The sequence below is a fragment of the Tamandua tetradactyla genome, chromosome 6 (genome assembly GCF_023851605.1).
Source record: "Tamandua tetradactyla isolate mTamTet1 chromosome 6, mTamTet1.pri, whole genome shotgun sequence".
NCBI lineage: Eukaryota > Metazoa > Chordata > Mammalia > Pilosa > Myrmecophagidae > Tamandua > Tamandua tetradactyla.
The window spans coordinates 99,978,592-99,999,145 of NC_135332.1; the positions used below are offsets into that span (position 1 = coordinate 99,978,592).

The 20,554-nt window shown below is 44.1% G+C and overlaps 1 protein-coding gene across 4 annotated transcripts; it reads right to left on the reverse strand.

The window, feature by feature from the left end:
* Positions 1–2,002: 2,002 nt before the first annotated feature.
* Positions 2,003–20,458, reverse strand: SDR16C5 (short chain dehydrogenase/reductase family 16C member 5). Of its 4 annotated transcripts, none has more exons than XM_077166801.1 (7): positions 20,324–20,458; positions 15,978–16,343; positions 12,996–13,148; positions 10,288–10,387; positions 8,166–8,310; positions 6,183–6,308; positions 2,003–3,638 (listed from the first exon to the last, which is right to left on the reverse strand). In XM_077166801.1, the coding sequence occupies exons 2-7, from the start codon at positions 16,308–16,310 to the stop codon at positions 3,545–3,547; spliced, it is 951 nt and encodes a 316-aa protein (XP_077022916.1). In that variant the 5' UTR covers positions 16,311–16,343; positions 20,324–20,458; the 3' UTR covers positions 2,003–3,544. The 4 variants fall into 4 exon arrangements, with proteins under 4 accessions (XP_077022916.1, XP_077022915.1, XP_077022918.1 ...); XM_077166800.1 differs by having other exon boundaries at positions 15,978–16,325; positions 20,324–20,457; XM_077166803.1 differs by having other exon boundaries at positions 12,996–13,127; positions 15,978–16,325; positions 20,324–20,456.
* Positions 20,459–20,554: the final 96 nt, after the last annotated feature.

Sequence of the window (20,554 nt, forward strand, 5' to 3'; positions counted from 1 at the left end):
CGCAAGTGCCTCTGGTGTCACCGCTTCAGCGGGTGCCGATACACAAGAAGGGTGTTCAAATATGTGCATTCGATCTGGACATTGATGTGACAGCCTGCTCCACCACCCTCGAGCAGCCTCCCCAACAGAGGTCCCCAAGGGCTGGTGCACTTGTTATTGATTTCCAATTTGATACCAAGCTTAGGGTAAAAAAGGGGATCCAGGCCTGTGATGGTTTGAAGCTGTTATGTACCCCAGATAAGATCATGTTCTTAAAGCTAATCCATTCCTGAGGGTGTAGACCTACTGTGCGTGGGATTTACTATTTTAGCTGAGGTGTGTCACAGGCCAGTCTTAATCCTTTTACTAGAATCTTTTATGAGATGAGATTCAAGAAGTACACAAAGAAGCTGAAAGGGAAAAGAGAGAAGCTGAGCGAGAAAAGTCAGAGAAGCTTAGAGGACAAACAGACAGCAGAGAGAAACACAGAAACAGAGAGGAAGCCACTGAAGCCAGAAGCTGACGCAAGGAAACCCTGAGGAGAGAAGGGAGAGATGATCAGATGTCACCACGTGCCTGACCATGTGACAGAAGCTGAGACTCACCACTAGCCAGTCTTTGGGGAGAAGGTATTGTCTTGGTGTCTTGATTTGGACATCTTCATAGTGGCAGACTGTAAGCTTGTAAGTTAATAATTTCCCATGGTAAAAGCCACTGCATTTCTGGTTTACTGCATTTCAGCAACTTTAACAAACTAAAACAAGGCTCCAGGCATTCCTCTGTGGCCTGGTTGAGCCAGCTCACTGACAGCAGAGGAGAACCGTTCAGCAGCCTGGAAAGCACGTGGGCTGGGGCTGTAGGATCACCCCCGATGGGTCACCAGTCTTGCATTGTCAGAGGTACCTAGTCTGCTGTGTGATCTCGCCACTCAACTGCTCTGTCTGGGATTAAACGTCTTTGTTTGGTGGCCCATATTCTGGGTTGTGGTTCTGCAAATGCTGGCTCTCTGAGATTGGAATTACATCTTTCCAAGCATCCCCAATTCATCCTGCCTGCCCTGCTTCGAAATGACTTCATTTGAGAAATGACGTCATTTGAGAACATATGAACATATCTCAGCATTTGGAGGCTGAGGAATGGAAAGGCCATTTGGGGCCTGCATCTCCTTTCCTAGGCTGGCTTCAAAATGTAAAAATCAAACCACGATTTTTTTTTTTTAAAAAGGCGCCTGGTCACACAACTCGACCCAGCCCAGCCAAACTCCTTGTGCTCTTCTGCCACCAGGAGGTCTTTGGGGTTTGGAGAAATCCCAGGCCCGCAGGACGCTGGACAAGGCTGCAGCCCTGCTTTTCTTCAGGTCTGCGTAGGTGTTGGGCTCTTGATCAAAGCTTCATTGGGATTACATTTCAGAGAGAAACTGGTAAGAAATACGGACAGAGAGCATTGCTACCCAGCAGCTCTAAATCCCCTTACTACCCACTAGAACCATCTAATTTATAGGTGGTCTCTTCTGTGAGCACCCTAAGTAACTCCAAATTTGTTTAGACAATTTTATGGGTATTCTAAAACCACAGTTGAATTTCAGGTCTGTGTAACTGTCTGGCCAAGATGCACCCCTATTAGAAATAATTGCTAGGAACGTTGTGATGATGCAGTGGGCACTCCCTGTGTACCCCCCACCCTGCCCCCAAGACTTTTGTTCTACTAAATCCCCTAAAGAACCTGTCTTTATTCCTCTACTAAATAGACCCCTCAATATGCGCTTTTGGAATTGTAATCTAGGAGCAATACCGTGCCTCTCTCCTAATTAACCTTGTTAACCAAGGATTTGGAACATCAGTTGGTTTGACTAAGGCCTTTTGATCCTCTCGGATTGAGTAAGATGTCAGTGTGAGAAACAAAATGCCCTCTCGTTTTCGTTGTCCACCAAAACGCTTCAATTCTTCTCTGAGTAACAGTTCTTTCGTTAGTATTCTTGCCTAATGAAATCATGTGTGTGAAGTACATAGCTTGTTGGCAGGCATGATGCGTAATCACTTTTAATGGGCTCATCATAAACAAGTTTATTATGATTACTTTGTGAATGAAAAAGAAATGCTATCGGTAGAGCTATCGGAATCATGCAAGCTGCTCAAGCTAAATCAACTGTACAGTGGATCCCAGACTCCAAACTTCCCGGACTGAGATCTTGGCCCTCTAATATCACTATTACCCTCAAGATATCCAAACTCTCATTTCTTAGCACTCTGACAGGGTCTTACTATCACATCCTTCTCTCCACACAAAAGAGGGCAAGAAACAAAGGTTTCTGTTTTTCTCACAAGCCAGGTATCCCCATCCCCCTCCCCAGGCCTGGGAAGGAGGTCCAGGAAAATGGTAATTAACATTTTTCTTAATCTTGCTTTTATAGTTAATCTTCAAAGCATGAAAGTAGTTTGCCCGATGATTAAATTATACGAATACAACAGATCAGAAGTGAGGGAAGCACTGTCAGGTATAAAGGCAGAAAGTTTCCCTTCCGTGGAAAAATATCTCAACATGAAGCCTGACTTGAAATATGAAGTTAAACACTTTGAATTAATCAAATGAATATATGTTTTTGGGTCAGTAGGAAGCAATAAATATAACTCAGTGGTTTAATTTTTGGAATAAGAAGCAACCATTCTCTGATTTCTTCTAGGTCAAAAAAAATGCAACCGTATTTATGAGTTTTGTCAAGGATCACAGCCTCCCAGGGTTGTCCCAGCAAGGCTCCCTCATTCACCTTCAGGTGGATTGCCACCTGCTCTGTGAGTGTCCAGAGTATTTAGAAGTGTTTGTGAAGTTGCTTTGGAAAGAAGGGCATGGGAAGCTGGCCTTTTCCATAAGCAGGTGGTACCTGCTGAAAAACCCCAAAGGCAAGAGTCAGCTGTTGGTCAAATGTGAGCTCTATCCCCTCCCTGGCTCTATCCCTGGAGAGAGGGCATTTGCTGTGGACTGAGTTATGTACCGCGACAGAGACATGTTATTAATCTTAATCCACATTCCTTTGGGTACAAACCCATTATAAATAGAACCTCTTGAAGATGTTATGTTTTAGTGACCATGTGGCCCAACTGAAAAAGGGGGGAACCAACCATGTTACTGGAGGCCTTATAAAGAGAAGAAACTGGAAGCCAGACGTTGGAGAAAGTCCCACTGGAAGAAGCCTGAAATCAGTGGAAAACAGATGAGCCGATGAGAGGACATCGCCTTGGGACAGGAGGCAGAGATACAAGCCAAGGAACCCAAGGATGGCCAGCAGCCAGCATCGGAAAGCTACAGACCCCAACATCTATTAGAGTGGAAATGTCAAAAAGGGCCTTTTCGTTTTGAGAAGAAAAAAAAAAAAAAACAAAAAAGCAGGTATCAACATTATTTTCAAAGGCACTGGTTGAGAATCTGAGCCTAGATGGCAGAATAATAGTGCTACTATGTGGCATCTGGATCTATTTTTCTGTTTGGACAAAAATGCTTTTCTTCATTGAACCAAATGTGAATTATGCTGTCCTTGGATATCAGGTGACACGAGCAGTCCCGCTGGTCCTTAGTCTTTCTTCTTTGAGCCAATGAAACCATCCATGACATTAAAGGCGCCCAAATATTCTGCCACAATCAGTGCCGTTTTCAGGGGTAAGATACTAAAAAGAACACAAGAGGAAACTTTTTAGGTTATCATTCATATAAGCACCATTACCAGCTGAGCTGAGAGACAGGGTTCGTCACCTATTTGCCCAAATGAAATCAATCACACATCACCCATCTGCCTCCACCTCAGGATTGCCCGGGGTTGTTCAGGAGGGTTCCCCGCTATCTGGTAGGACATTCGAAGTCCTCTGTTATCTCTCTTTGCTTCATTCATGTCACTCAATTCACTTCTCATTTCCACTTCTGAACCTCCAAGGCTCTCCTCAGTGACTAATGGAAAGCGGCCAAGTCTTGTGGTATGTGTTTGGGCACTGGAGGCGGGATGAACCCAGCTCAAACCCTAGCTCTGTCCTTCACGATGCCACCTCATGCAAGCTATTGAATAAATTGGGAGCCTCCATTCCATCAAGTATAAACTGAGGTCATGAATCTTTCTCTCTAGGACTGCTCTGAGGATTGGATGTGACAACTTCTCAGGCCCTTTTGGCAAGGCCTGTCCAAGACTGCTCTTCTCAGCCAGCCCACGCCCCCAAAACCACCCACCCCCATGTGTGTCATCTCAGCCTTGGACTCGTATATGGGATGGTTCATGCTGCAGAGAGAGAGAGTAGAGGACATAGCAGACCTAGGAAGCCTTAAGACAGGACGAAGGCTGGCTGAGAGTATGGAGAAGGAGTCTGCATTTGCTACCTGTGTTGGGTAATCTTCCCACAGAGAGCCACAGGGCTCATGCCCTCACCATCTTCACATCTCTCCTGGAATGTCAACCTTCTCAGAGAGACCTCCCTGGGGCCCCATTTAAAAACTTAAACCCCATCTTGCAGCCCTTCATTTCCCACCCAGGATTTCCTTTTCCTGCTTTAAATTTCTCCAGAGCACTGATTACTATCCAGCATGCCTTTTCTTCTACTCTGCTGTTTTGTTCGTTTGTTCTTTGCCCCTCCCCACAACTATCCTTGCCCCAAGAAGATAATCCCCTTGAGCATAGGACCTCTTGTTGGTTTTGTTCATTGCTATAACCCCAGGCCTAGGATAGGAAGCAATGCCTGCACACACTTGCCACTCTCTAAATGTTGCTGAATGAATGTCTGAGTGAGTGCTCACTGGGATCACTTTCACTGTAGCCCATCCCATGTCCTCTCTTTGCCTTTAGTCTTCTCAGAACTCTACTGCCCTTTCTCAAACCTCTGCCAAGAACTACCATTTCATGAAAGCAAACATAATCTCTATCACCATTCAAAATGAAAAATAAAGTCCCACATTTTTTACAGTTGGCATTACTATATTAGAAACGTCTGTCAGGTCGGAAACACCGCGCTGCAGATACGTGCAATGGCCCAAAAACAGTGCACTGCGCTCATCTACAGGTGATAACAGACACTGATCTTTATTTTATCCAAATTGACGGCATGCAGTCCAAACTGATGGCATGCCCAGAGTCAAAGACTTAAGGAATAGTAGGAGCAGGGCTTTTAAATGAGTTGTCAGAGATCATTTGCCCTGTCCCACACAGCTTTCATCAGCCATAAGTCCTGTGCCAGATGAAGCCCTGGCCAAGTGATCTGACAGTAGGATGACTTCTGGTTCACTGCCCAAAGGAGATATAAGGAGCTAGAGAGAGAGAAGGGCAACAGCTGCTGGCCATGTAGAGGAGATAACTTGTGATACTTGTGTTCAAATAACTAAGGAACTGTCACTATCAAGAGGAATGGAATTCCATGTAGCGCTTGCTGAAGGGCAAAGCTGGAACCAAGAGGAAGTTAAAATGAGACAGATTTCAACTCAACAGAAGGAAGTGGTTCAATAATGGAATGTGCTTCCCTGCAAAGCAGAAGCCCCTCTGAGGGAATTTAACTAGATGACCCTCTACAGCCTAGAAGATGAATTGAGAGTGTTGGGACCAGCAGCTGCTGAAGCAGTTTGGGCTGAGCATCCCTGTAGTTTGGTCCTAATACTGCAGGTGACACACTTCAGCCATTTTAAACAGTGAAGGATGGGTAAAGATACCTTCTCATGCTTTTAAGAGAAGACTTTCCTTTCAGTTTTTATCCCCCATCTTATTTCTCAAATTTTCTTTCACCATCTTATAGCTTAAATTAATTCTCTATTGTCAGTTTTACACCTACCATAGATTCCTGAAATATCTGGCTTGATGTCTGATTCTACCTTGGGGCTCTGAACTTGAGGAAGCGCAATTCTATATTTCAACATGCTTGTGTTATAATACGCACCAGAAAAAGCAACTTTCTTAAAAATATCATTTCTATCTGTCCACAGATCATTCAGTAAATCCATGTCATAAGGAAGCGTCTATGTACTAGACTCACGGAGAGCACTGGAACTTTGCTGCCTTGCAATTGTCAGCAAAGGGGCATAACGGGGGCTCGCATAACTTAAGAGGTTTTCCTTTTAAAAATGCAGTAATTTAACAGATACTGTTTAAGTGGCTCCTTCAGGTGAGGTTTGGAGTAAGCTGTTGACTGGAACATTAGGGGAGAAACAGAAGATACCAAAAGGAAGAAGCTGATTATTGTTACCTTTTTAAAAACGCTATGAAGTATAAAAACTTTGGTATATACAAGTACACTTTTTCTTGCAGAATACCATCTACTATCTTCATGACTGCATATTCTGGTTCCAGAATCGGCAACAGAAAAGGAGAGCTATGGCAGAAAAAATACCTGCACGTTAACAAATTAATAATGAGAATTCTTTACACTTTAGAGATAAAAAGGTTGTAAGGTATTATCACTTATATTTGCGTCCTTCCAGATTTCATCTGCTTCTATGCTTACTCGATTATCACCATGGTCAGTAACGACATCTGAAATTTGAAACGGAAGTAATACTTCTAAAGAATACATCGATGCCACAACGTATGCATTGACATGAAACCACATTAAACAAGTGGATCTAAAAGTTATAAGGCAGTAGCTGGAAACAACTGCCTGTGGTCTCCATGAAATGCTGGATTGCAGGTTTGTGCCCCTTCGATGACCTCCAGCTCTCCTGTGGCATCGAGGGAGGAGGGTGGATGGAGACTGTAGTAGGAAAAGGATGTGACCAGGGAAGCCCAGGAGAAGGTCTCAGCAGATGCAGAGCTGGAAGGTGGCTCAACATTAGGACAGTCATACGTGGTTCACATTAAACTCAATTATTTTAAACACAAACAGAAACACACCTAGGAGAGGCGGAAATTCTGAAATTTTAATAAATTAGGTTACATTTTGAGCAGCTTCAAAAAATAGACTTTTAAAATAAATTAGGCTTCATTTTTAAACAACTAAAAAAATAGGACAAAATTAAAGAAGGTTTATTTGGAAAACTAAAAGTTTTTAAAAATTAAAAAAAGAGAAATAAATAGATTGGGAATACAATGAGACTTGAAAGAAAGAGATACAGGCCCATTCTGTTTTATTTTTTTTTAAAGTACACAAAAGAGTCAGGCCGGCACACATTTTATGAAAATAATTTCAGAAAGGTGACTGGACAAAAAAAACCACACACACATTTCTCAGTTATTTAGAGAACTCATATGGCATGGCACATCAAGTAAGGGAGAATAGACATGTTTTGGGCAACCAAAAGTTTGTGATTGCTTGTTCCTGCCACTACTATTAATTGCTGTAGCAAAGATTATCAGATGGTTTCAGCAAAAATATAGGACTCTCTTGATCAAACATTGCTTATCAGTTTTTAAAAATCAGGACATAAGTTGGTTATTGGTAGTCTATATTTCAATGCAGCTTTTCTAAATTATATTTTTGAAAACATTAACAAGATCACTGCAGACAAGCATACCGACTTCGGTGATGGATGCCAAAGAAGGTGCTAAGAGGAAGGTTTTCATCCTCAGGCGCTTATGGTTGGGTTTAAAGACAAGAAACAGACAAAAAACAACAAAGCCAGAGTCACCACAACCACACAAAAGATGCCATTAATGATAAATGAGAAATCTAGCCAATGAGGACTATGTTTACAGAGAAAAAGATGTGCCTGTGGCTCATCCTATTGGGAATAATTAAAATTTCACCATGCCCGAGTGGAAAATTAGGGAGGTGGGTGATAGGTAAAGTGATCAATGCAAAGTTAGATAGCACTAGGGGAGAAACATTCAGTAAAAAACACTTCCATCAGGATAAAGGAAAAAATTTCCTTTTGCTTATTAAAAACAAAAACGAACAAAAAATAATCCTGCCTGCCTGTCATCAAGACTGAAGATACCACTTTCTCTTGAAGCCTTTTCAGTGAGGTGGCATCTTGCTTTCCTCTAAACAGCCGGGAGTTTTCTCATGGCTCAGCAGTTCCTGCCTGATTAGTCATCCATGCACATGCCAAATCATCTCTGCTAGACTCTCAGCTCCCTATGATCAGGGACGGGCTGAATGCAACTGTCTTTCCACAATGTAGCAAAGCGTTCGGCATGCTATAGGCACTTAGGGAAAAAAGAAAGCAAAAGAACAGATAGGTAATCATTTGTTTTTTTAATAGAGTCTTTTTGAAATAAAGGACCTACTTACCCAGTAGTACAACCACTGAACATTCCAGTATTAATAAAATATGGACACACGATTGTGGTTTTGATCCCCTTTTGTTTCTGGACAAATGTTTCTAAAAACACAGATTCAGCAAATCCAAAGGCTGCAAATTTACTTGCACAATAATCTGAAAAAGGCAAATGATGCTGATGAATATTCTGAAGTTCTTAAAAAATGGCACCATATCAAGGCTTACTGGTACCACTAAACCCAACACAGATTGCAAGCAACAGCCACTTCAGCATTCTTCTGCATGATCTTGCCATCCACTGGAAGAAGTGAGGAATGAGTGGGAAGAAGCATATAGGTCAAGTAAAACTTAGCTGGTCCTGAGGAAATGGACGCTAGGCTAAGAGGCTCCTGGGCCAAGACTCCTTGGTGAGTCTCCTTGGGTTGCATCTGGACTTGACTTACAAGGTAATGAACAGGGAAGACCCTGTGCTGGTTGTCACATGGGGCACAGGATATGCGTCCAGACCCTGACCTAAAGAACACAGAAATAATTGCAACAAGAAGACACATAAAGCAGAAACTAAGCACTAAGTAATCTGGAAGTTTATGTCAGAGAGTTCAGCATGGGTTATGACATTAGATGAAACTTTCTTCCAACTATGACTACCTCTTCCACTTTCAGAAAAAAACAAAGGCCTTGGCACTTTCAACCTCAGCTTCTTAAATGGCTTGAAAATGCAGTGGGGAGTGTGGGAAGGGGCATCTGTGTCAATTTTGACACAAGGGTACACCTGAGCATTCAAATTTCAGAGTGCAGAAGTTTGGAGAAGAAAAGGAGGTTAGGTGGGCTTACACTTTTCCCCGGCCTTATGTAGTCAAAAGGGACATATCTACCATGTTATGCAGTAGCAGCTATACTAGGCCAGAACCAGGCTACAGGTCCTAGGCCTGGGGTAGTGAGGACTTCCCTAAGGTTATGAGGAAAAAGCTGGAGGAGGACAGGTGGGTTGGAGTAGTTATGGGAAGTGTTTAGGATTGTAGGAGTCACTTGTACAAATGCAGCTCACTGAGCTCCTCCACCAGGTCAATTTTTTTGTTTACATGCTTCATGACTTTATTCTGTCTTACAGCTGCAAAATATTCCATTGCATGTATATACCACAGCTTGTTTAGCCACTCGTCTATTGATGGACATTTGGGCTGTTTCCATCTCTTGGCAATTGTAAATAATGCTGCTATAAACATGGTGTGCAAATGCCCATTTGTGTCCTTGCCCTCATGTCCTCTGAATAACCTAGTAATGGTATTGCCGGGTCATATGACAATTCTATACTTAGCTTCCTGAGGAACCACCAGACTGCCTTCCACAGCGATTGTACCATTTTATATTTCAACCAACAGTGGATAACTGTGCCTCTTTCTCCACATCTTCTCCAGCAGTTGTCGATTTCTGTTTTATTGATAATGGCTATCCTGTTCACCAGATCATTTTGATTAGCAGATGTAGCCTGGGGCACAGGGATTCTGCATTTTAAACTAGCTCATAGGTAATTCTGATGCAGGTGAGTCTAGACCCACACTGTGGGAAATATCAAAGTCTGATATTTGTTTCTATGATGAGCTGGGGGAAGGGATAGAGTGCCAGTAAAGGGGCTCACAGAAGCTGGATATCCACCTGCATTATTTCAAAGTCCGGTGCCTTGTCAGACAAATAAGAGAGGTAATCACAGCAATTTGATGAATTCTAAGCACAGAGGAAAGAAAGCCCAGGGCATGGGAAGATGTGCATAGAATGGTGATATCTGAGTGAATGGAGATGCCAAAAAACTTATTCCTGTGAATGAAACATACTGTATTAAAACTAGTTTTGTGTCAAAAACTTTAGCTCAAAAGCATTAGGATGTGTCCCCTCAGCAAATTGTCCTGTTATCTGAGTGGCTGCAAAGGATCCTGATGGATGAGTCTCAGTGAGCTGCTTTAGCCAGGGCACAGTTTTGCTGCACGAGATTCTCAATCCTTTACCTTAGTGAATGTATCTCATAATTATTATCCTTTATTATCAGTGCTTCAGACAATACTGGTTATACAGAGCTACCATGTAAATTAAGGTTACAAAGAGGCTTGCAATTGTGAAATAGCACATTCTGCTTACCTGCCAGTCCATTAACTCCAAGAAATCCAGCTGAACTTGCAATACAAACCAAATGCCCATGGTCATTAGCAATCATAGCAGGTAGAAAGGCTTTATAAGTCTGAGAAGAGCGAAAGAAAAGCTTTAGCATTTAATACCACTTTGTGTACTTCTTCTTTTTTTTTTTTTTTTACATGGGCAGGCACCGGGAATCGAACCTGGGTCCTCTGGCATGGTGGGCAAGTATTCTTGCCTGCTGAGCCACTGTGGCCCGCCCACTTTGTGTACTTTTGTCAGATGTTCATATTACCATTGTGATTAAACTTTATTTTTACATTCATAAAAATAACTGAAGGTATGGGGATATGAAAATGTGAACATCTGGAAAGAAACAATTTTAACCTGCTACAGCAGTAATTCCAACATTACTAAAATTAACTAATTCAAAAAAACAAGAACAAAAACAACTCATCCAGACTAGTTTTTTGCCCATAGGTAACTTTCAAAAAATTTTTGTGCCAATACATATCATAAAAATTTTCCATTTTAACCACTTTTAAATGTGTAATCCAGTGGTATTAATTATATTCATAATGATGTGCTAACATCACTACCATCCATTACTCATTTTCTTCATCACCCTCAACAGAAACTTTGCATCCATTAAGCAATAACTCCCTATTGCCCTCCCACTGCCCTCTGGTACCTTGTAACCTACTTTCTGTCCCTATGAACTTGCATACTCTAGATATTTTATGCAAGTGGAATCATACAATATTTTTCCTTAGGTGCACATGGGACTTTTAGCAACACAATATTAAGTCAACGATTGAAGTAGTACAGGAAAATCTTAGTTAGCAGCCCAAATTCAAAAACAAATAATAGGACTTCTCAGATTTATATTGTCTTTTCTTCCCCTTATTTTGGAATGTCAAAGTCATCCTGAACATTGTTCAGAGGACATCTTGCTGTTGGCTTTGACTTAAAAAGATAACTTTCTCTTTCACTCATCTCTATTTCTTTGAGTAACCATTTCTTATTTTTATTCCATATCATAAAACAGAATTGAAAGAGGGAGCTATGCTCTGTCTCTGGACTGTGGAACACCTTCACCTTTGATGAGGGAATCTGGAGAAAGAAGGTACAGGAGAGAGAAATGGGCTTTTGCAGATGTCTTCTTCAGCAGAGAAATAATGATCCAAAGATGAAGAGGAGTAGGAGGTAAGAAAAGAGGTCATTTAAAAGGTCCAGGTGATCCAAAGTTTACCAACACCACACTAAGTTTCAAGGAGAAACTAGCATACTGGAAGAAGTGAAAATCAAAACAAATGGACGAACAGAAAAAGGAGACAGCACAGCCTAATGAAAAGTACCCTGAGCGGAGAGGGTTCTCAGTGGGGACCCACCCTCCTCTTGGGGACACTGCCCCGGGGCAGCTCTCTGACCCCTCTAATCATGAACACCTACCTCTACTCGGCGAAGGGCAGGTGCTCAAAGAATAGACATATGCTTGCTCAGAGAGTGCACAGAATGGGGGCATGAGAGGGGATGACAGGAGCCAGGGACACGGCAATGTTTAAGGGACAACTAGAAGAAGAGAGGGAGAAAGAAAAGAGAGAAACAGACAAGGAAAACCCCCAAAGAGGCAGGAAAAGAACACACAACCACAGGAGTAGAGACTTTTCTGGAGATTCTAATCTTCAGCCTTATTTTGACCATGCATTGGCCCTGAGTACAGAGGTGAGGGCCATTTGGGACAAGAGGACATGCACTGTTTGCAATGGTTTCTATAAGAACATGGTGGCCAATCAGTTCTAAGCTTTCTGCTTTCCTCTTGAAAATCATATGGACCACCAAGAATATCACCACAACCACTGCATTTTTAGTGAACTGAGGAGGCAGAAATTGTACAAATGCCAAATGACATTTGAAGGCAGCCAAAAGAGTGATGAGCAGGAGGAACACATGGCTGCAGGGGCATTCTTAGACCTCCCCAACAAATACTTATTCCCAGAGGCAGAGAGCCCTGTGCTGAGAACGCAGCACTTTGGATAGGGCTGGAACTAACCAGGATCCAGAGAGGCAGAGGTGGAAAGAGAGAACCTTCATGGCCTGGGGAGGCCAGAGGTGGCTGATCTCCAAAAAGGTCAGGAAATGCAATGTTGAAAAGTGGATACATCATTTTGGAAATCAGGGGTCTTGTTCCCAGTGGTTAGCAATATGTAATAACTAGGGCCAGCGGCAGGAACCTCCTTCCCTGGTAGGTACCGAGTAAGGTGACCATACGTCTTGGTTTGCCCACAACAGATCCTTTTTAATAATGTTCCGTTTCACTTTCAAAACTGTCCAAAGTTTAGAAAAATTATCAAGTCTAAGTGTTGACACCAGCTGTGCAACCTTGAACAAATATGTTAACTTCTCTGTTTCCTCGAGAAAATGATGACGTCTCCTATTTTAGGGTTGTACATGGGGTGCCCGAGATTGTCAGCAATCCATAAATGGTAATACGAAAATGAGGATAGTTCTCTCTTGGTAGAAGACCCTGAGCAGAGCTTCAGGGAGGTAAAGGCCAAGTTAGGCCAGGAGAAAAGAAATGGGTGGATTTGCATAGGTCCTGAACTGAAAAAGTGCTTTCTTTAGGGGGTAATGATCTTTTAAGAGAGCAGGAGGAAGGCATTTCTAAATGTCAGAGAAACTTGACATTTATTCCAAGAAGAAAAAATAATTACCCATAAATGTGCTTTGAAATTCACATCAAATGACTTTTCCATCTGGTCGTCTGGGCAGTCGAGGAACTTCTTGCCTGTCACCACTCCAGCATTGTTGATTAGGATGGAAACGTCACCAACATCTTTTTTAACCTGAGTTGAAAAACAGCAGCACTGCCCCAATGCAGTGACCCCTTATACGATCCCAGATTTATTTTCCCATAGCTTTTTATTGTTTAATATTTTTTATTTATGCCCTCTAAAAACAAGGCATGTGTTATTTCCTTTGCATCCTACACCCACTCCTGAGGCTCCACTTCTCATTTCTTCCCTTCTTCTTAAGACGGTTCAAGGACTGACATGCTACTTTCTTTCTATGATTTGAGCTGTTGTTTAAGCCCGGTGATGAGTAATTTTTTTCTGGTAAGTAGTATATCCTCTTAATGCAACTAATAGCATACGAATAGCTTTGTTATATCCAAATGTCATCTAAATCGAGACTGCCTCCATACTGAGATAGGTGTGGGTAGGGAGAGAACAGAGAAAGGATGACATGAGTCAGCATGCTTTAAAGACACAGCATAGCTTAGAACCTATCTGTCTTGTTTCCATCAGCCTGACTGGTTCTCTTCTTCTTACCTCACATGTTTAGGGATAAGCTGCCTGACGGGAGGGCCAGTGGTAATGGCAAACTGGGCAGAGTAGGCATTTGTTGATCTCTATACATAACAAATAGAAATTATGGGGGTGACATGGCAGTCCTTCCCTCAAAACACATCTCCAGGGTGTCATCCTGGTTCTTAAGTCAGACTTGGGCCCAGGATATTCCAGAATGGAGAACAGGAGGCGGAGCAGTCCCTTGGCTATCATTTGTGTTCTGAATGTCATTATTATAACCTGTATTATAAAATAAAGCAGCAGGGTCCCTGGCCCTGCTGGGGTTGCCATGTTGCCATCAGAGAGGGTTCACAGCAGCATTCCTTACGTGTCGGGCTATGTGTGCGTGCGTGTGTGTGTGCATGTGACATGTGCGTGTGCCTGTCTGGATGTATGGGGCAAGTGCCCTTGCAGTCTGGTTCAGGGGATGAAGTATTATTGAGGTGAGGTGGAAACTGCCGTCTTTCTCATCCACTATTGTAGAAGGCCTGGCCCAGCAGAGTTATGTGTGTGAGGGATTTATACTTGCCAACTAGGTCTGCAGCCTAGGAAAAACTTGGGATGCACTGAGATTAAGGAAACTTCACATTTTATGTTACAGTTTCAGATAACGGTATTGGAGACTATCTAGTTTATAGTCTGATTTGAAGAGCAGTTAAGATATTTCATCAAATTTAAGCTGAACAGTTAGGTAAGCCCTACCTGTGACAAAAATGAAAAGGAAGAAAGGGATTTGGGCCTGAGGATCGCACCAGCATCAGAGGTTTTTGTCCTAGCTCAGAGACAGGGATGGAAAAGCTAGAAGTTAGAGATAAGAGAAATAAACAGGTCCATGCACACTGCCCTCCTATGATTAAGCATATTAGCATACAATTTATCATTTGATAACAATCAGACTCAGATTAAGCCCAGCTTTCTGAAGTAGGCGGCTATGCAGGTGTTTCAGCTGTTATCCATGGCTTGCATCTTCGCCATATACAGAGGTTACATCTTTATATCTTCATGTAAACTGTACCAGATTAGGCATTTATCACAAGATTTTTCATGCAAATAATTTTCTTTCCTATGGATTTATCTGTTCTGTACTCAGTCTTCGAATATGAACCATACACTGCCTAGAGGGGTCTGGGGAAGCTATCTGTGGCTCGTGTCAATTCATGCATCAGGTGATCTGTGCTGAAAGTGCAAAGAGCTGCGTCTGTGGAGTCTGCAGAGCAAGCTGCAAGGACACCTCCAGGGACCCTGAGTGGGCCACGTTAGGTTGTCAAGGTCTGATCTCCTGAGATGTAAAATGTAAAGTCAAACTCCCCTGCCAGTGATCGGGAAACGTTTCCACTGGGATGAGGGATAGCAAGCAGCAAAGGGACCCTAGTTAGAATTCAGAAGTTACAGAATAAGTTTCCAATGTGAGTAAGACTGCTTGCTGCAGCCTCCTGGGGTATCTAGCTTCCCACTTAACTGTGGAGTTTGGCAAACCACGGAATAAGCATTGTGTGACTGACATGTGCCAACGTGGGGACAGAGGGAAAAGAGGCAGCCAGCTAACAGGAGTTAACTAAGGCAGCCCTTACTGTTGGCATACTGGAGCTCTGGTTTCCTGAGAGATTTCTTTATATGTGCATCTGTATAGTTGTCTAAGGAACAGATGTGGCTAAGGGTCTTCAGGATGAAAGGAATATTCTATGTTTCTTTTTGACTACTTAAAATAAATATATATTCAAATGAAAGGCATTGAAGTGTGGCAGAAATGGCCTGCATTTTAAAATGAGGCTAAATAGAGGTTCAAGACCCTAGCTCTGGGTCTCTGGGAAGGTTCTGCGCTATCTCTGTGCCTCGGTTTCTTTATCCTCAGAGGAGGCTGTCACCTCCCCAACAGAGGCAGTACAGCCTATTGGTTAGGAACCCGAGAGGCTCGAGGCCTGGCCACAGCTTTACTACTTCCTAGCTGTGCTTCTCAGGTAAGCTGCTTACCTTTCCTAAATCTGGGTTTCTTACTTGTGAAACAGGGCTAACAATGGGATCTCCTTTAGAGATCCGCTTAGTGCAGTGTCTTGCATATAGTAAAGACTCAAAAATCTCAATCCCCACCCCTGCAGTATATTCTTTTTTTCTTTTTTTGCATAGGCAGGCACCAGAAATCGAACCTGGGTCTCTGGCATGGTAGGCAAGAACTCTGCCTGCTGAGCCACTGTGGCCTGCTCCCCGCCATATATTCTTTAAATTAAAGGGATATGGAAGTCAGACAAATAGGCACTGAGAAAGGCAAATGGACAGAGAAACTGATGGATGTTTAAGACTTACTTGGGGTGCTTACCACCCATCAAATGGCAAGCGCCCAAGGTTTACCTGATTGGCCACTCTATATATATCTTCCTTGCAACTGCAATCACAGGTATAGGCATAAGCTCTCGTGGCTCCAGCTTCCTGGACCAGCTTGCATGTCTCCTCGTTCTGCTCCTTATTGATGTCCCAGAGGACAAGCACAGCTCCAAGGCGGGCAAATTTCAAGGCTAAGAGCCTTCCCAGTCCACCCCCGGCACCTGTTATCAGGACAATTTCACCAGCGACATTCTTCCTGGGCCGTGGGATGATGGCAAAGAGCATGCTTTCCAGAAGAGAGAGCAGAGACCTTCCCAAGAACACCAACATCTTTTCCACTGATTTCTGGCTTGGAGCCATGTTCTGGCTGATAACCTACAAAGAAAGACAGACCTGTACGAAAACTCGGCAGTCCGTTCCCTCTGAGGTTGCTCTGACTTTTCAAAGTCGGCAAAGTAACTGAGAAGCTTGATCTTGCCTGGGGGAAGACTCTGAATTCAGAAAGGGGAAGCAACCTCCAGGGATTACCCCACTTTCTCTCCTCAGGACACAACGTCAAGCTAGGTTCACACAGAACCTAGATACTTCTTAATCAGTCACTGTAATCACCACACTCCCAGTTTAACCCCAAGTCTGTGTTCACCGTTTTTGCATAGTTAACTTTCTCTAATAAAAATCGCCAAGTCGGGCCAGCTGGTTTTATGCTCAAATTCTTGACCACATCATAATGCTTAGGACAACTTCCTTTCAGTTTTTCATTTGGTCTCGTTTTAGGTTTGGGCTCTCTTGTTTTCACTGCTGTTCATTCGATTTTGAATTATTATTTAATTCAAAATTTTTTATTACTATTTAAAATCTGAGACTCAAAAGGAAAATCTTCAACCCTATTTGTGCCAAGTATTTACAGAGAGGTAACGGAACATTCTAGACCTTTTCTGATGGATGCATTATCAGCACTGGAGGTCCTTTCCCTGCTTCCTCAGCACTCACCACCCTGTAGTGTGACTGCTGGATATCACTGAGAGACAGACTTGAATCCCTGCCCTGCTTCTGTCTCTGCTAAGCTATGAAACCTTGGGCACATTTCTTAGTCTTTATGGGCTTTGGCTCATCTGTTCTGGTCCTGGCCTGGGTTGATGGAAATCTTCCTGGGTGCTTAACCTCAATGCCTGGCACACAGTAAAAACTTATACTTGTGTCACCATGTTTCTCGGTTTCATAGCTCTTTTCACTAAGAAGGCACTCAATAAGAAGTTGGCTGAATGAATAAAAAGTCTCCCCGTGATAAGTTCACACAAGGCTCCATGCTTACTTAAATTTGGCTATCAGCTACTCACACTTCAGTGAGAATAAGTTTGTAAGATGCTTTAGGAACAACTAGCTGAGAAAGAAGGAAACATTTCCTCTAGGACTGAGAAAACAATTTTATCAGCGGACATACAGCACTGGGAGTAGAGGAGCTTTCCTGAATGGACTATCCAATGGAGGGGCTCAGACGAGGGCATCATTGTCAGGAGATGGAAAGTGCTGAAAGAACAGTAGGTCTTCACTGCCTTTGCAGTTTGGCCAGGAAAGCACTAATTATTATTAATGACTATGGGTGGATACATATATTCACAGGAAGGTTTGGAGTATGGCCAGATACTAAGACAAGGCTAAAAGTGAATGCACCTTTGTGTTGTTCCTTGGCTCATTCTACAAATGAGACTGAGGATGAGAGAGAATACATATGTGACTTGTCCAAGCCCTCTGTGCTATTAGTGGCAGGGCCCCGTGGGCTCGCTTATTACATTTACTGACTACTGACTGGTGCAGGTATGATGCTGGGAGCTAGGCCTGAGGGGATGAGCAGCCTGTGGTGCTTTCAGAGCTGACAGTCCAGTGGAGGAGATAGACGTTAAACAAATAAACACACAGTTACTGGCTCTAAGTGTTTCACACCCAAGTATAGGATGTTATAGAAAGATGGCACCCTGGAAGGGGTGGGGGCAGGGAGAGAAAGCAACAAGGAAGATGTGCTGGGAAGTGACATTTCAAGAGATAACCAAATGATGAATGTTAATAGGTAAAGAAATGGGGTCACAGCTTGTCGGGCAGAGAAATGGAATAGTCCAAGGCCCAGAGCGGGTAAGAGAAGTAGAAAGAAGGCCAACCTGGACAGAGGGTTGCGAGAAAGAAAGTGAGAAGCCAAGAAAGAAGTGGGCAAACCACTTCTTTCAAGTCATGAATATACTTGAAGTATGACAGAGAGTTTGCAAGGGCTTCCCGAAGGGGACAAAATGATCTGACAGGTGGTTTTAAGAGGTATTCGTTGGCTTCTCTGCAACTTGTTCCTGGGGGAAAGAGGGCAGGTGGCATAACAGGAGATCTCTGCACTAGTCCAGGTGAGAGGTGACAGCTGCTTAGTGGGAGCAGTGGAAGGATTTGAGCTGCAGTGTGAAGATGAAATTGACAGCTTGCAACCACTGCTTCTGTTGTGCAGGGAGTGGGTTGTGAGGTGTGGTACGCCTAACCCACACCCGTGGCACAGTGCTCTTTTAAATGGAGGGATCTGGTAGGCTAGGGTTGTGGCAGGAAAAAGCCTAAGAGAATATCCTTAACCCTGGGGTGATCAATTCTCCACATGCATTCGCCTAGGAAAGTAACAACTGGCAGTCAGGGGACAGACAGATACTGTCTTCCGGTTAAAGCAATTGGATTGCAAGGCACTGGGTCTTCTGGATGCATAGGAACAAGATCTGGTTCAGTTAAGTCAGGTCAGTCTGAACACCCCTGAGGAGAAATAAGGTCAGGGAAGCTAGTTCAGGGCAGCAAGTTTTAGTTGTGTGCCCAGGACCAGTTAGGATAGGAGCATGCCGGATCTGGCAAACAAAGAGGGGTTCTCTGGTGTGAGGCCCTGGGCTTCGCCCTGCTTTGTATAACCCTCCAACTCTGCCATTTTGGTCTGATTTTTGCAGAGTGACTTTCTGATTCTTGACTGGGCTTCCCAAGGCACTGCAGAATCCTGCCTCTGCTAACTCTCCTTCTGCTAGGAAGTCCACACCTGGGCAATTCAACCAAGCCAGCCAAGCTTCCTTTTCTGGCATACTACCACTGAAGCCCTGCCAAAAGGACAGAGATCTACTTTTCTCTAGTCTCCAGCACTACATGGGCAACTAGCAGTCTGATATATCACTGGGTGTCAAGGGAAGTTCTCGAGGTAAGGGCGTTTTAGTACTTACTATCCTATTGTCTCAACCTTGGCATGATGCAAGCCGGAAAATGAGTTCTCCATCTTTTCATCACCACCTTAGCAGGTGCTAACTAGTCTTTTAAGAGTTAGGCATCTCACCCATTCGAAGTTAAGGTCTGTCTGCTTGGGCACCCGTTTGGGTTTGAACTCTGAAGCTGCCACTGGTTTCTATGCATTTTTGGTCAAAATTACTTCATCTCTTTGTGTCTTGGTTTCCTCATCTACAAAAGGAAGATTCTAGTAGAACCCACTGCTGCTTACCCCAGAGGAGAGCTGAAGTAGTTAACTGAGTTAATACAGAGGTGAAGCATTAAGAGAGTTATATAGTCATTACTAGTCCATAGGAAACTTCTGAGCAGATTACGAAAGAAGAAAAAAAAAAAGGCATTCCCCTGCCAGGTTCACTTCCCAAAAGAAATTGGGCCGGATTCCAGCCTCACCAGGTTATATCACTGCCCCCACTCCCTACCTCCCACAGTGTACTGGCCTTGCTGGAACAGTATCACGTATGGAACGACAAAAACCAAAACCAAAACCAAAAAACAGTATTACCTAGAATTATTATTGTTTTTCCTGCCAGCATACGAGTTATTGATTTCTGGCCATGCCAATGAAAGATGACCATGGTAAGGATACTTAGAAGCAAAGGCAAGTGTAAGGTTTCATTTCATTTTAAAGACACTCTCTAGAAAGCCACGGAGTGTGTTGCACTGAATCAAACTGAAGACCTCCTTAGGTCTATCCATCCCGTGGCCAGGCCAGCTACTCCCCGGGCTGAGCTCATTCACCCGACAGAAAAAGGCAACGTATGTTTACCCCGCAGGGGCGCAGTCCTGGTCGGAAGGGACAGGCAGCAGGGCTGGCAGATGGACTGACAAGCCCACTATCCGCTGAGAAGGGTGGCCTGAGGACGTCGGGAGCGGAGGTAGCTGCACTCAGCCGCAGAGAGCTCGGAGTCCAGGCCGAATAGAAGTAAGAACGGGGGGCGACCGTGCGCAACCGCCCCTCCCAGCTCGCCCGATCCCCGCCAGGCCGAACTGTTTTCCGGCGGAAGGGGGGTCCCGGGAATCCGGCGCGTGGGGGGCGGGCGGTGGCCGCCTCCCGGGAGTTGCCTGGCCGTCGGGGACCGCGGGCGACTCACCCTGGACACGCTGCTCTCGCTCTCCGGGGAGAAATCGCCTCGTCAGCCTCGAGCGCCCACGGTCAGCGCGCGCAGCTACTCCGCGTCCCTCGGCTCACTCGCGTCGCGTCGCGGAATTCCGTCTGGGAGACCACGCGGCGGGGGCGGGGCGGGCTCCGCGCGTCACGTGGCCCGGGCCCGCCCGCCGCTGCCTCCCCACCCCCTCCCCTTAGCTCTCCGCTCCCCCTCCCC

What these genes read in the sequence shown, in the direction of transcription:
- SDR16C5 (XM_077166801.1), bottom strand. Translation starts at nt 16,310, where the DNA reads ATGGCTCCAAGCCAGAAATCAGTGGAAAAGATGTTGGTGTTCTTGGGA. An exon ending in TATATAGAGTGGCCAATCAG is followed by an intron (nt 13,149 to 15,977) that starts GTAAACCTTGGG and finishes GCATTGGGGCAG; the next exon opens with TGCTGCTGTTTTTCAACTCA. An exon ending in ATTTCAAAGCACATTTATGG is followed by an intron (nt 10,388 to 12,995) that starts GTAATTATTTTT and finishes CGCTCTTCTCAG; the next exon opens with ACTTATAAAGCCTTTCTACC.